A 15,015-nucleotide genomic window follows, 5' to 3' on the forward strand; every position below is an offset into this window, starting at 1 on the left:
GACTGGGAAGTATGGGCCACTTAGAGAAAAACACTGAGCCAGCCACCTCTGGCATTCCACATGTCCCCATTTCTAGGATCCAGACCCTCCCTCCCCTAGAGTCTTATGCACTCATGTCAGCGGTCCTGTGCAAGGGTCTAAGGCTCCTACTCTTGTCACTTGCTTTGGGGCCAGCTTAAGGGACTGTGGCCTTGCCATGCCTAGGGCTCTATGCCCTAAACTGGGTTTCCAACTCATGGATACCTGTGTTAACCATTTCTTTGCCTTCTCTATGCCACGACTGCAGACAAACTAATCAAGCACTGATAAAGCTCAGGCCTTAAAAGAAGTCACCTACATATTTGGAGGGTAATGATCAAAAAAAGTTCCTTTTTTCCACTTACCTTCTCACAAGGCAGATTCTCTCACAGGCCTGGTGCTCTCCTCCACAAAGGATGTGACCGACGATTGGTGACATCACTGGGCTCCTTCAGGTTGTGGCCTCATTATGCCAGATTCTGGCCAGAAGCTGTGCTGTGCCAGGCAGTGCTGACAGTTGAGGGGCATCAGGGCAGCCATCCTTTCATCTGTCTCTCCCAAGAATCCCATACAAAGCTGGAGATAACCCTTCAAAGGCTCCCAGTATTGGAGGGGAAGCTGACCATTCCTCAGATGAGGGCTCGGTCATCAGAAGAGCAGGACATGACCGTTCTGTGCCAAGGGTGCTCTGAGACTGGGGGGGGGGGTGGTCTAACAAGAGCAGATAAGGAGCTCAGAAACCCTGGTCCCCAAGCACCATCCAAGCTGTGGACCTGAAATGTCCCCCTTTGTCAGTAACCAGCTGACACCCTCTGGGTGCATGCTGTGATTAACGAGCTCATATACTTGAGAGGTCAGACTATTTGGTGGTTTGGGACCTCTGAGGGCCAGAGGGGTCCCTTCTGTGAACAGGAGGCTCAGATACCCTGAAGGACAGAAATATCTGTTAGTCCCCAAGGTTACCTGGGACTTCTGGTTCTTGCCAAGATGGCAAACAACACAAGCCACTGACTCCCTTGCCCCAAAACAACTCTGGAGAAACTACAGAGGAAAACATGAGTTCCAGAGACTGCAGCACAGCTATGAAGACCTAAGGGGAGATGGAAGGCTGTCTTTAGCTGGCCTGTGTTTTGAGTGGCAGATGGCTGGAGGTAGCAGATACATGATGGCTTAGAGATAGAAGTTCTGGCTGTTACCTCTCCCCCATGTTGCCTCTTTAGCCCGCTCACTGCAGAAATCATCCAAACCACTGGGACAGGCATCGGGGGCTAGTATTAGGGCATCAGGAACCCTGCTGAGGGGAGGAAATGAGCAGCCAGAGGCAATCACTCGTCCACTGTCCCCTCCAGACACCAGGGCCCGTGGTCACACCTGGGAGATGACCTCCTCTTAGGGTTTAAAGAGAAAACCGCTACCAGAGGAATCATCAGGCGGTGTGATACTAGATGGGAGAGAGCTCCGCTTGTGTGGTGCCTGGGCCTGTCCACCCCCTGGCTTATCTCCCCACACATCCCTTTACCCCTTGGACTTCAGGTGATTGAGCAGAGTCAGGTCTGGCCTTCGGCCTTCCATCCACACATTTTACCAGTGAGAACAGCTGCTCATGTCGGGAATATGAGCTCACTGCCCAAACAGCTAGACACCGGGGCAGTATAATTACCTCCAGTGAAGAAAAAGCTGGACGTAAGTGGGGAGGGTATCGCTCAGTCGTAAAGCACGTGCTTAGCATGTACGAGGTCCTAGGTTCAATCCCCAGTACCTCCATTAGAATAAATAAACCTAATTCCCTCCTTCCTCCACAAAAATAAATAAACTGGATGTGTTATCTATTGCTCTATAACAAATTACCCCCAAACCTAGCAGCTTAAAACAACAAATATTTATTTTCTCAGTTTCTGAGGGTCAGGAATCTGGGAGCAGCTTAGTTGGGGGTTTTGGCTTAGGGTCTCTTCTGCGGTTTCAGTCAAGTCAGCCAGGACTGTGGTCAGCTGAAGACATGACCTGGCTGAAGGACCCACTTCTAACACAGCCCATGCACAGGGCTGGTGGTAGGAAGCTTCAGGTTTTCGCCACCTAAGCCTCTCCGTGGGGCTTCTCATAATAAATGGTTCCAGCAGGCAGGCAAGAGACTGTGGCCAATGACATACTATCACTTCTGCTGTATTTTCTTGGTCACATAGGCCAACCCTAGCACAGCATGGAAGAGAATTACTTAGAATGTGAATACCAGGAGGCAGGGGTCATCAGGGGCTATGTCAGAGATTGGCTAACACACTGGGTGACACACAATATCCGAAGCAGGAGTATTGGGATAGATCAATGAAGAATTTTAAGTAAGTATAATAAATAAGAGGTAAAATATAAAACAAGAACAAGAAGGAGTGAGGGTAGAGCTCAGTGGTAGTGCATGTTTAGTATGCACAAGGTCCTAGGTTCAATCCCCAGTACCTCTGTTAAATAAAAAATAAACCTAATTACCTCCCCCCTCAGAAACAAAACAAAATAAAAACCTAATTAAAAAAAAAACAAGAACAAGAGATACAAAAAGGACCCAAAGAGAATATTAGGTATAAGTATGATAGTTGAAAAAAAGGAACAGAAAAATACTGTAAATGAAAAATATAAAATGAGACACCAGAAGTTTTAATAGTAATTATGAAAAATACTTAGAACACAGAGACCCTCAATAGATTTAAAAAAAAAAAGTTCCAGCAGTATACACAAATGCAAACATTTGGGAATGCTGAAGAGGAAAGGATGCAGAAAAAATACAGCAGAGCAATAACCAAAGAAAGCTGAGATAGCCATCCTAATAGCTAACAAAACAAAATTTAAGATCACAAAAGACAAAGGACATACACTCACTGACAAGGAATATGAGTCTACCATGAACACATACACTCCTAAGGGGCCCTGAACAATTTTTAAGCTTGATATATAATTTCATGACACATTCCGATATAACCCTCCACTTAGCAACTGGAGAAGACTCTTTATGCTTACACTTAACAATTACAAAAATAGACCATGTTAGGGCACCGAGAAAGCCTCAATAAATTCAGAAGTATCAATGTTAAGCATGCTGAGCACAATACAATAAAATTAGCAATAACAAAAAGCTTTTTAAAAAAACCCCATTTTGGGGGAACTAGCATTACTAAATAGCCCCTGGATGAAAGAAGTCATGAAGGAACTTTACAAATATTTAGATCTAAATAATAAAAACACTATATGCAAAATTTGTGGGACACAGCAAAATCAGTTAATAAAAGAAAATATATAGCTTTAAACACATTTATCAGAAAAGAAGAAAGGTTGAAAAATAAATGATTTAAACATTCATCTTAAGAAGTTGGAAAGAGCAGAGAACAAACCCATGACTCCATGAGTCATGGAGGAAATATTATAAGGACGGAAATAATTGCCAAAGTGAATTTTTAAAGTAATGATAAAGAATAACAAAATGAAAAGCTGCTAGGTTCTTTGAAAATATTGATAGACCTTGGCCAAAGACTGCTTTAAAAGAATGCAAAATACAGAGCAAAAAAAAAGGGAAATTACAGACACAAAAAGAGGCTAAATATTCTAAGCTAATACATTTGAAAACCCAGGTGAAAGGCTTAAGTTTCTGGAAAAATTTAAATGTGCTCAAGTTGATGCAAAAAGAAATTGAAAACTTGAACGTAAGTTTTAAGAAAAATTGAAATGATAGTTAAAGACACCCCATCTCATTGTAACAAAAAGCTTCAGACCCAGATGCTTTTGCAGATGTCATTCTATCAAACTTACAAGGAGCTGTTAATTCCCAAATACACAAATTTTTCCAGAAAATAAAAGCAAAAGCTGCCTAGCTCATTTTTTTGAGGCTAGCATAATTTTTATTCTAAAATGAGATAAGGAAGATGCAAGATAATAAAGTTCTAGACCCATCTTACTCATTAATATAGATGCAAAAATTCTAATAAAACATTAGCTACCTGAATTCAACAGCATATCTTTTAAAAATCACAAGTAGGGCTTATCCCAGGAATGCAAGCATAATCCAAATTATAAAATTAATGAGTGAACTACCACATTAATAAGAAGGAAAAATCGTGATAATCTCAAAGCAGAAAAAATATTTGCTAAAGTTCAGTACCCGTTCATGATATTTAAAAAAAGAACCCTTAGCAAACAAAGTTGAGTACAAGAGGACTTCCTTAACTTGATAAAGGTTATAACGTGGCAAAAAACAGCAAACATGCCTAATAGAAAAAATTAAACCAAAACAACAAACAAAAGAATGCCTAATAGGGAAAATTTAAACACATTTTCCCTTTAAGATCAAGAACAGGCAAAGACATTCACTCTCAATATTGCTATTTAATACATAACTGACCAATGCTGTAAGGAAAGGAAAAGAAATGATATGTAAGTTTTGGAAGGAATGGATAATAGCCCATTTGCAAATGATATGATTGACTACCTTAAAGAACTAACAGAATGACCAGAAAAACCATTAGGACCAATAAGAGCTTTCCAGACCAACCTATAAAAATCAAAACATTTCTCTACACTAGCAATAACCAAGAAAATAAAGCAGCTAGGAAAGAATTTATCCAATACAAAAGACCTCTGTAAGAAAAAAATCAGTAACAAATAGGTGATCTGAATAAAAGGAAAGCCATCTCATGCTCTTTGCTGGGAAGATTTTAGTGATGTATTAGTTATGTATTGGCAACAAATTACTCCCACACTTATTGGCTTAAAACAATAAACATTTATTATCTCACAGTTTCAAAGGGTCAGAATTCTGGGAGTAGCTGGGTGGTTCTGGTCCAGAGTCTCTCACAAGATTGCAGTCAGGATGTGGATGGGGGCTGCAGTTATCTGAAGACTTGACTCCACTTCCAAGAAAGCCCACTCACATAGCTGTTGGCAGGAGGCCTTAGTTCCTCCATAGGGCTGCTTCATGACATACCAGCTATCGTCCTATAGCGCAATCTGTGTGAGGGCAGGATGTCGAAGTGACTTTTATGACCTAGTCTTGGAAGTGACATGTTCATTCTGTGCATTACAAGTGAATCACCAAGTCCAGCCCACACTCAAGCGCAAAGGAACTAGGCTCCACCTCTTGAAGGGGGCAGTATCAAAGAATTTGTGAACCTATCTTAAAAGCTCCACAGGGGGAAGGAGGGTATAACTCAGTGGTAGAGCGCATGCTCAGCATGAAGGAGGTCCTGGGTTCAATCCCAGTACCTCCATTAAATAAATAAATAAATAAATAACCCTCATTACCTCCCCCCCAAAATAAATAAAAATAAATTGCACAAAAAGAAGCTCCACAGGTAATATTATTAAGATGTTATTTTGCCCCAAATCTATTAATTCAATGCAATCCCAACAAAACTTACATTAGTTTTTTTTTTAGAATTCTAATAAACCTACATTAGAATTTAGAATAATAAAGGATTATCGATAGCTAAGATAACCTTCAAAAAGTAGTTTTGATGGCACAACATTGTAAATCAACTATATTTCAATAAAAATAAATAAATAATTAAATGATACAACTACTTTGAAAAAAAAAAAGCTGTGATAGGAATTTGTCCCACTAGATATTAAGACATACTAAAGGCCTTACTAATTAAAGAAAAAAACTGATATTGGCTCAAATAGCCCAATGGAATAGAAAAAAAGGGCTCAGAGACAGAGCCCTATATCCATGGAACTTAATATATGATAAGAAGTGGTACCACATAAACAAAACGATGGGACAGATTGCTTAGCAGATAGTGATGGAACATCTGGCTCATGATATGGAAAAAAATAAAACCAGATCCCTCTCTCACACCACAAATAAGGATGGACTCTAGATGGGTTAAAAACCTAAATGTGAGAAAAAATTATAAAGTTAATAGAAGAAAATACTGAACATCTATATGACCTGGGGAAAGAAGAATTTAAAAGCACAGACCATAAGGGGGGAAATTAATTACATCAAAATTAAGGATCTTTATTCAACTAAGAATACTACTTACAGTTAATACCATACATGTCAGAGTGGAAAAGGGTATTTGCAATTTCCAACACCAAAGAGATTCGTAATTAGACTATGTGAGGGACTCCCGAAGATCAACAAGAAGAGGAATATGAGAATTGGCCCAACAGTAATATGGATATGAACAAGCAATTTACATGAGGAAATCAAATACCGAACAAGTATATGAGGAGTACTCAAAATAATTGTCAATCATTTTTAAAACTAATGAAATATGACTACACCTGTTGGACTGAAAGATTTTAGAAAGCTGAATAATGCTAAATGTTGGCAGGGATGGGGGAATGTAGACACTTTCATACATTGCCCCACCCCGGCACTGCTTACAGAAATTTAAGTAGGTACATACCCTATGACCCAGCAATTCTTCTGAGTACACATTCTAAAGAATTTTCCACAGTGCCCATAAGGGAGCATTTACAAGGCATTATTTATTGAAATGAGGTGTTGGAAGGAACCCAAGTGTCCCTTATTGGGAGCTCCTAGGGGTAAAATGGAGTGGATGGACACATCGGAGTTTACTGCAACCATTAGAAGCAACAGACAGATTAGATGTACCCGTAACAACACAGATGGGTCTTAAAAACATAATGCTGGTCGGAGAAAAGGAAAAGAATGACACTACCACTTACTTTAATTAAAAGCATACACAAAAATACAGATTTTATATGAAATCGCACCAAAATACACATTAAACTCAATTAAATGGTTAACTGCGGGAGGAAGAGAATGATAGTTGGGTGCAGGAATAAAAGAGAATAAATAAAACGAGAGGCTTTGCATAGAACAACCATAACAATGTGTCACGAACTGTGGAATATGATCAGAGGTCAAACACTCTGAGAGGTAAACAAGTACCTCATTTTTTGCATGGGGGCTCAGATTCTCAGAAGGCTAAGAAAAACCAGTACGTGTGTGGATAATGTGAAATCTATTCACGTCCATCCTGGGCGTATGAGGTTTGGATATGGCAAAAGCCAAATTTTGTGGATGCATACCATACTGTATTCTGAAAGTTAACAAATTGCGTCTTTTTCTGGGGTGATGACCCTTAGCAGGCTGAACAAGTCCATTCTATGGATAAGAAATTTAGAGTCTCTGAGCGCAAACTAACCCATTCATCCTTGATGGGGAGCTCAGAAACAACAGGTCTGTCAAATCCATTCATTGTAAAGGTAGCTCAGAGGCTGGACAAGACCAAATTGTGGGCAGTGGGTTCAGACACTCCTTACCCTTTGAATAAGTCCATTTTGTATTGTGAAAGTCCCTTCTGTGAATCGAGGGTTCAGCAATTCTGAGTAACAACAAATCATTCTGTCGGATTGGGATGCACTCCCTCTTAAGATTGGAGCATCCTATTTTGCAGATGCACCTCAGGCAGTCTACTGGAGGGGAATTCAAGAGACTGGCTTCAAGAGGCTGTCAGATAAGGATGAGGGCTGAAGTCAGAAACGAGAAGGAATGACGGCAGGGAAAAGAGTCCAGAAACAGGTAGTGAAATGTTCGGCACAGAGAAGAAAACATAGGGGTCAGGATAAGGCACTAACAAACGAAGGGTCTGATGTTAAGGACCGTGAAGGGTGATGACGTCACAGACAGTAGGTGGATAAAACATGGGCTCTCAAGGGGTAAGAGTTTAGAGGACTAAACGGTGAAGGAAACAATCGGAGGACGGCAATTATGGCATCAGGGACCTGGAGGAAGGTATCAGAACCAACGGGGGAAATGACGTCAAAGATGGTGAGGGTGAAGTCAGGGACGGAAAGGGGTGTGACAGAGAAAAGGTTCATGCGCAGAAGGGATGAAGACGGCTGGGGCCAGTGGCGCGATGCTGACGTCAGAGTCTACCAACCACACAAATCTCGCCTCCATTCCCGGAAGCGTGCTAAGCGCATTCCTCCCACCCACCTCACTGGCCTCAGCCAATGAGAGCTCACGCTCGGGGGACGTTTCGTGACGTGTCCGCTACGTAGGCTTTATCAGGCGTCTTCCCGCGCGCCAGCCTTCTCAGTCTCTCGGCTCTTTGGCGGTAGCTGCTTCTCCTGCCTTCTTACTTCTTGACTTCCAGGTAAGCAATGTTGGTCTTGCGGAGCGGCCACTCCTAGTCTCACTGACTTGCGCCGCGCCATGGGGAATAGCGGCTTCTGACACGTAGGCTTGGGCTTTTCCGGGGGGGGCGGGTCTCGTACTCGGAAGTGACACTTGTTGATTGCCGCGAGGCTGGCCGTGCTCTGTCCGAGTGCGGGAAGTGCCGGGAGGGTCTGGCGGCTTTGGTGGCAGCAGTGACCACGCGACAGCGGAGATCTGCGGGGGGATGGGTGGACCCCTTTTTTCACGTGATCGCCGCCATCTTGTTCTGCGGGTGCTGAGGGAACGCAAGGGTGTAATGGGCATGCGCGGCCATACAAAATGACGGGCGTGGTGGCAGGGGATGTTGTGGGCATGCGTCAGGGCGGCCCTCAAATGGCTACCTCACTGAGCGGTTCCTGCAGATTTCCTCTTTTTTGCCTTTTTTCTCTTGTCCATCCTTAGTTATTCCTTATTTTATCCCTTTTGTTTAGTTCCCTGTTCTCTCTTCATTCCCTATCTTCATTCTTTCTCACTCCGATCTCTTCTGTCTCCCATCTCCGCTTCTCTCCCATTCTTTTCCGTACTTTTCTCCGCAGGACTCGCATTTACTGCCATGTCCTCTGAAGAAGGGAAGCTCTTCGTGGGAGGGCTCAATTTCAACACTGACGAGCAGGCTCTGGAAGACCACTTCAGCAGCTTTGGGCCTATTTCTGAGGGTGAGTCTTGGGCCATAACCATAATGAGGGGGTTGTGGGAAAAAGTCTGGGGCACATCCATTTCAAGAAACATGCAGAAAAGGCTCAGGACCCCAGGCCTTCATGTATCCCTTTCCTCCTTTTGTTTCTCGGCCTAAGACTGAGGAGAACCCAATAACCTTCCATTGAAGATTGGTGGGATAAGGGTACATAGTTTAGCTAACACTCTTTGCCACTCTTCTTACCTTCCTCCTCCTCCTCTCTCCCTTTCCCCAGTGGTCGTTGTCAAGGACCGGGAGACTCAGCGATCCCGGGGTTTTGGCTTCGTCACCTTTGCCAATCCAGAGCATGCATCAGATGCAATGAGAGCCATGAATGGAGAGGTGAGGCCTCCTAACTTTATAGGGGTCCTGCCCCTATCTGTCACTTCCACCATTCTTTCTGTTTTTCTCTGTGTCTGCTAGGGGCAGCGTGGCCACCAAGCCCCGCAGTGCCCACTCACAGGAGCGTGACTGCCTTCTGTTCTAGGGGGTGGAGGGCAGCGGCAGACAGAGCCGGGCTGCCTGGGAGGCGACGACTGGTCCTGCATGAGGCCGAGAAGCCACCTGTGGATGGTTGACCTGCCCTGGGCTTAGGTAGTAGAGTCTGCAGACCTGCGGGCCTGGCCCGGAGAGGACCTCGTGAGTCTTCTGGGATGGACTCTGAAGCCTCAAACCAAGAGAGGTGTCTAACTAGCCCTAATAGTCGGGCAGCTTAGAGGAGTGGGGAGGAGAACTCACCTGAGTTCAGTCAAGATGTAAGTAGTAGCAGGGGGAACACGGTGGATTCAGGTCATGTTGTGGGATTCTGTAGCTCCCAATAAAGCCATTTTGGTCAGAGGAGCTTGTTCTGGAATGTGGCACCCAGAACCTGGTGCCCAGCAGGAGTTTCTGGGCTCATTTGCTCGCCTGCCCTGCCCACTCTTCCCTCAGCACTGCCCTGTCTGACCACCAACCCATCCATCCTCCTTGTGTCTCCCCACACCTAGTCTCTGGATGGTCGCCAGATCCGTGTGGACCACGCGGGCAAGTCAGCCCGAGGAACAAGAGGAGGGGGTGCCTTTGGGTCCTATGGGCGTGGTCGTGGCTACCCTAGAGGTAAGTGTAGTGGTTAAGCTTGATCATGGGGTATGGAGGAGAGTCACCTGTTAGTGGCCTTTGTCTAGATAATTGCCATTAAAATATTTATGTGTTATAGGTGGTGGAGACCAGGGCTATGGAGGTGGCAGGTATGACAGTCGACCTGGAGGATATGGATACGGATATGGATATGGAAGGTCCAGAGACTATGGCGGCAGGTGGGTAGCCCAGGGATTGGGGTGGCTCTGGTGGTGCTTCTTAAGAGCTCAGCTTCTTGAGCATTCATTCATATCTTGTTTTGGTGCCGCTAGTTAGTTTTCGCTTTTACAAATAGCGAACTATAAAGCAAGTACATGACAGTATTCTGGGTTACATACAACACTAATAAATCATAAGATCATACAGTTTCAGTGTTCAGTAGATGGTGAGAGGTATATATTAATTTTACTGTGTTGGTTAATGAGGTGTCTGTATTATATTAGTATTTGATACGACTTAATATGCTATGCATGTTATGTGCCGTATGACTGATTTCTACATGCTGTTCACGTGTTTAATATATTCCATTTTATGCATTAAAGTTTGTATTCTAGTACATAAAAAATGACAGGATATGTAAGCATACATGATCTTTAATATTATCAGGGAGTGTATATAATACATTTCTGATATGACTGTGTTTTTTCTCAGAAGCCAGGGTGGTTATGACCGCTACTCAGGAGGAAATTACAGGGACAATTACGACAACTGAAATGAGGCATACACGCCTAATGTAGGTGAGACATGTATGTTGCTGCTGGGCAGATCTCTGTCCACCAGCCCTGTCCTGTTCCTCTCACTGTTCCTCCTGCATGTGCACACCTCACGGGACCATCTGACACCATTCCTAGGTCTCCCTTACTCTCGGGTGCCTGTCAAGGCTAGTCTGATTGTGGGGAGGGGAGGGGGCGGGCAGAGGAGAGTTAAGCCTGTCTTGCCTATAATCTTCTGTTCTTACTGAGCATGGAGGAGATGAAGGGGTCCCTGTTCAGCCTTTCAGCATCCTTAATCAACCCCGGGAAGTGAGCATGTTAGCCTGTTTCCGACATCACAATTCTTCCCTTTCTTTACTATTCTCAGATGCACAAGGAATAAAACTTCTGATCCAGGACCATCCTTCCAAATGGCTGTGTTTATAAAGATATTTGGAGCTGCACTGAAACATCTGGGGGTTTTTTAAGTACATCAAGCTTTTTTTTTTTTTAATTGAGCTCCCAAGGTAGCTTGTTAAAGACTTTTCAGAAAGCTCCATGTTTTTTCTAAAAATTTCCCGTTTAAAGACAAATTCTGAGACATCTGTAGTGTCTGGGTAATTTTTCTTTTTACCAGTTGTTTTAATTCAGGCTCTCAGGATTATCAAAAATGTTTGGCCAGACTGATTTTTTTGAAGATAATGTGCATCTAGGAGCATTTAAAAAACCTGTATGCAATGTTTTCAGTTGTCATTAGAAAGCAATTTACCACTGTAACTAAGAAATGAAGAACATAATTACTTAGGGGTACTTTTTACTCCAGATATCTGCCTTCGTTATATAGAAGTTTCTTAAAAATATTTGTACGTCAGTTTTTGATACTGGAAGATAAAAATATCCTGTTATGTTTCATGTAGTGTTTAGGATGTCTTTCATGGAGTTGATTAAAAAGATGAAACCTGAAAACAAATCGATCTTGATAGTGCTTTTTCCTTACACAAATTAAGGCATAGAGGCTTGTTACAAATTAAAAACAGGAAGATCAAGAGGGAGGCTTTTGGTTTTAGTTTTGTTTGGGGGGGGGCATAATTAGGTTCCAAATGGGAGTCTTTGAGAAAAGAATTTAGTTAGAGGGGTGGGCAGGGACTGCCAGAAGGGTAGAGACCTTGAGTGCAAAGCTTGGAGTTCGGGGTTGGTTTGGGTATATATAAGGCCTGCTGGGGGTGGGGGGGGCGGGGCGGAATCCAGGTGAAATCCCATTATGGCTGGAACTGGGTTTTTTGAGATGGTCTCCTGGTCCCATTGTGTTGTTGAGTATCAGCTTGGGAATGACTACTTGGGTTTGACTCTCCCTAGCTTCTCTGAACATCAGGTAGGTGCCCTCCTCACAGGATTGTTTCGAGAATGTAAGAATAAACAGTGGTTCCAACTCCTGAAATAATGGGTGTTACAGTAAATTCACCTTAGTGTGAGGGACATGGGAGAATCCTGGCTTGAAAACGGTTGGTTCTAAGAGCACAGACTGGATTCAGAGTCTAGGATTCCAGTCCAAGTTACGCTACTTCCCAGGCACCTGTGCTCCCTACCTTGGGTGAGTCATTTAACCCATGTCCCTCAGGCTCGTGGACATTTTACTTTCTCTGTTGGGGGTTAAGTGCATTTAATAAGCATATACAGCCAGTAAAAACAGTTGGCAAAGCCATCAGCCACAGGCATTCAACCTTCCATGGTGGTTAAGGGTCTTCAGTGGTAAGGTGGTCGTGGTGGCCTGATTAGGTTTTTCACCCCTAGCTGGTCTTAGCTCCTCAGTTCTACTCCCTCTAGTCATGGTTCTGCTGCCTGCATTGGATTCCCATGTGCTTTATCTTTCTATCTGGAGCTACTAAATCAGCTGTGTCCATGGCTTCTACCTGACTGATACTGAGCCGAATACCACCAGATTGTAAGTTTCAGGACATCTCAAACTGCCTTATTCCCTCATTCATGGAGCCTGTGTTAGTGGACTGAATGTGTCCCCTCCCCAAAGTAACGGTATTGGGAGATGAGGCTCTAATGGGGGTGATAGGGGTTGGGTGAGGTCATGAGGGCTCCACCCTCATGATGGAGTTAATGCCCTTATAAGAGTCCCTAAGAAGCTTGGTTCAGCCACCACTGTGAGAATACAAGTTAGCAGTCTGCAATCTGGAAGAGCCCCCACAAGAGCTTGACCATACTTGCACCCTGATCTTGGACTTCATCCTCCAGAGGTGTGAGAAATTTCTCTTTGTAAGCCACCCGATAGATTGTACTATTGAACAGCAGACTGCATGAGTCCCAGTATTGACAGCCTGCCTCTGGTGCCTCCCAGCTAGTTGGGACAGGCCCAAAGACCCCTCGTCCACCCACCCAGTCATGAATTTGCTTTGACAGGTGGAGACTGGGAACTCCTGCAACCTGCCTGGCCCACTGATCCAGGCCTAGGTAACAGCATTGTGGCCACTCCTACCAGATGGGTACTAAGTCTGAGGAGGCGTTCTGTGCTGGGCCTTCAGAGAGCTAAGGCAGTGGGATCTGGCAAGAGGAACGCGGTTACTTACTGCCTGGGGTGGCACCTCTGCTCCCTACCTCTTCAGGAAGTAAAATGGCCCTCTCTCTATGTGGCCTGAGGCAGGATCCTATAATCAATTACAAAGTTCCTACAATAGAATGATCCCCAAAGTGACAACAAAGACCATAAACAGCCTTTCAGAAGGAAGGTGCTGTGTAGTAATGCCGCTCAGGGAGGCCCAGTCTCTTGTTCAGTTGCTCTAAGGAAAGGGGCCTAGAAGGGGCAGTACGTGGCTCATCAGTACAATTTCCAGACAGGAGACTCAAAACCCCATTAAAAGCATATTTTCTTCCGTTTTACCAGGACCTCACTAATTTGCATGTTTCCCAAGAACCCACAAGAGACTAGAAACTCCTAAATATTCAAAGGTCCCTTGAGAACCTGCATCCCAAGTCCTATGAAGACCAGGCCCCTGGCCTGCAAATTTTTGTATTTTCAAGCCCCAGATCTTGTCTATACCAAAAAAAAAATTGGTAACAAATATCTGTTATAGACACTCCCTGGCCTGTTTCAAGGTCCTGAATAAATCCCAAGCTTTGCCCTCCTTACCTCACGTGGCTGAAATCACACCGTTTCCTAGCCTAAATTCTTTGCCACAGGTTCAACGTGTGCAAAATGGGAGTTATTGTGTCCACTGTACAATAGCAGGGAGGGTAGAGCTCAGTGGTAGAACACATGGTTAGCATGCACAAGGTCTTGGGTTAGATCTCCAGTACTTCTGTTAAATAAAAGCCTAATTACTCCCCACCACCACCTAATTTTTTTAAAAAATTGTAGTGTCCACCATGCAGAGGGCTATTAGATGACATGTTTAGCCATGGCAGATGATTGGGTAAAGATATGTATATACACAATGGAATATTAGCCATAGAAAAATGAAATACTGCCATTTGCAGCAACAGGGATGAAACTAGAGATTGTCATACTAAGTGAAGTAAGAAAGACATAATTTATCATTCGTAAGTAGAATCTAAAAAAACGGCATGAATTTATAAAACCAACAGACTCAGAAAACAAACTTAGGTTACCAAAGGGGAAGGAGGAGAGAGGGATAAATTAGGAGTTGGGGATTAGCAGATACACATTACTATATACAAAATAGGTAAACAAGGTCCTGTATAGCACAGGGAACTATATTCAATGGGTATTTTCAATGACTTGTAACCTGTAATGAAAATATATATACGTATATATGTATAATTGAATCCCTGCCAAACACCAGAAACTAACGCAGCATTTTTTAAAACATTTTTTATTGAGTTATAGTCATTTTACAATGTTGTGTCAAACTTCCAGCATAGAGCACAATTTTTCCGTTCTACATGAACATACATATATTCATTGTCACATTTTTTTTTGCTGTGAGCCACCACAAGATCTTGTGTATATTTCCCTGTGCTAAACAGTATAATCTCGTTTATCTATTCTGTTTTAAATCAGCTATACTTCAATAAATAAATAAATAGATGTGACATGTTGAGAACAGGGTACGTCTGTGATACCCACACCTTGCCCTACATTCTGGATTTGTGGGTGTAGAAAAACTCAAAAAAAATTTTAAATAATTCAGGTATGTAAAAAACATTAGATAACAGTAGGCAGTGTTCCTTCCACTCCTGCTTATGGAGACAGGACGTGCCACATTCCCTGCCCAGATGCATTCCTCTTCCACCCCCTCCAACCCTCTCCAGGCTGACAAGGACCATGATTCCTCATAGTCCAAAGTGCACAGAGATCTGAAAAACCAGAAGTGGTC

The 15,015-nt window shown here is 43.4% G+C and overlaps 1 protein-coding gene across 5 annotated transcripts; it reads left to right on the top strand.

Annotated features, from left to right (window-relative positions):
* Positions 1-7,970: 7,970 nt before the first annotated feature.
* RBM3 (RNA binding motif protein 3) lies at positions 7,971-11,642 on the top strand. Of its 5 annotated transcripts, none has more exons than XM_032474965.1 (7): positions 7,971-8,126; positions 8,725-8,844; positions 9,100-9,206; positions 9,851-9,959; positions 10,060-10,159; positions 10,632-10,713; positions 11,061-11,642. In XM_032474965.1, the coding sequence occupies exons 2-6, from the start codon at positions 8,742-8,744 to the stop codon at positions 10,690-10,692; spliced, it is 480 nt and encodes a 159-aa protein (XP_032330856.1). In that variant the 5' UTR covers positions 7,971-8,126; positions 8,725-8,741; the 3' UTR covers positions 10,693-10,713; positions 11,061-11,642. The 5 variants fall into 5 exon arrangements, with proteins under 5 accessions (XP_032330856.1, XP_014419578.1, XP_032330857.1 ...); XM_014564092.2 differs by having other exon boundaries at positions 10,635-10,717; XM_032474966.1 differs by having other exon boundaries at positions 10,635-10,713.
* The last annotated feature ends 3,373 nt before the right edge of the window (positions 11,643-15,015 follow it).

Source organism: Camelus ferus, chromosome X, assembly GCF_009834535.1.
Source record: "Camelus ferus isolate YT-003-E chromosome X, BCGSAC_Cfer_1.0, whole genome shotgun sequence".
In the NCBI taxonomy this organism is placed as follows: Eukaryota; Metazoa; Chordata; class Mammalia; order Artiodactyla; family Camelidae; genus Camelus; species Camelus ferus.

Coding starts and splice junctions, on each gene's coding strand:
- RBM3 (XM_032474965.1), top strand. CDS start 8,742: ATGTCCTCTGAAGAAGGGAAGCTCTTCGTGGGAGGGCTCAATTTCAAC. Junction 9,207..9,850: donor TGAGAGCCATGAATGGAGAG/GTGAGGCCTCCT, acceptor CCCCACACCTAG/TCTCTGGATGGTCGCCAGAT. Junction 10,160..10,631: donor TCCAGAGACTATGGCGGCAG/GTGGGTAGCCCA, acceptor GTTTTTTCTCAG/AAGCCAGGGTGGTTATGACC.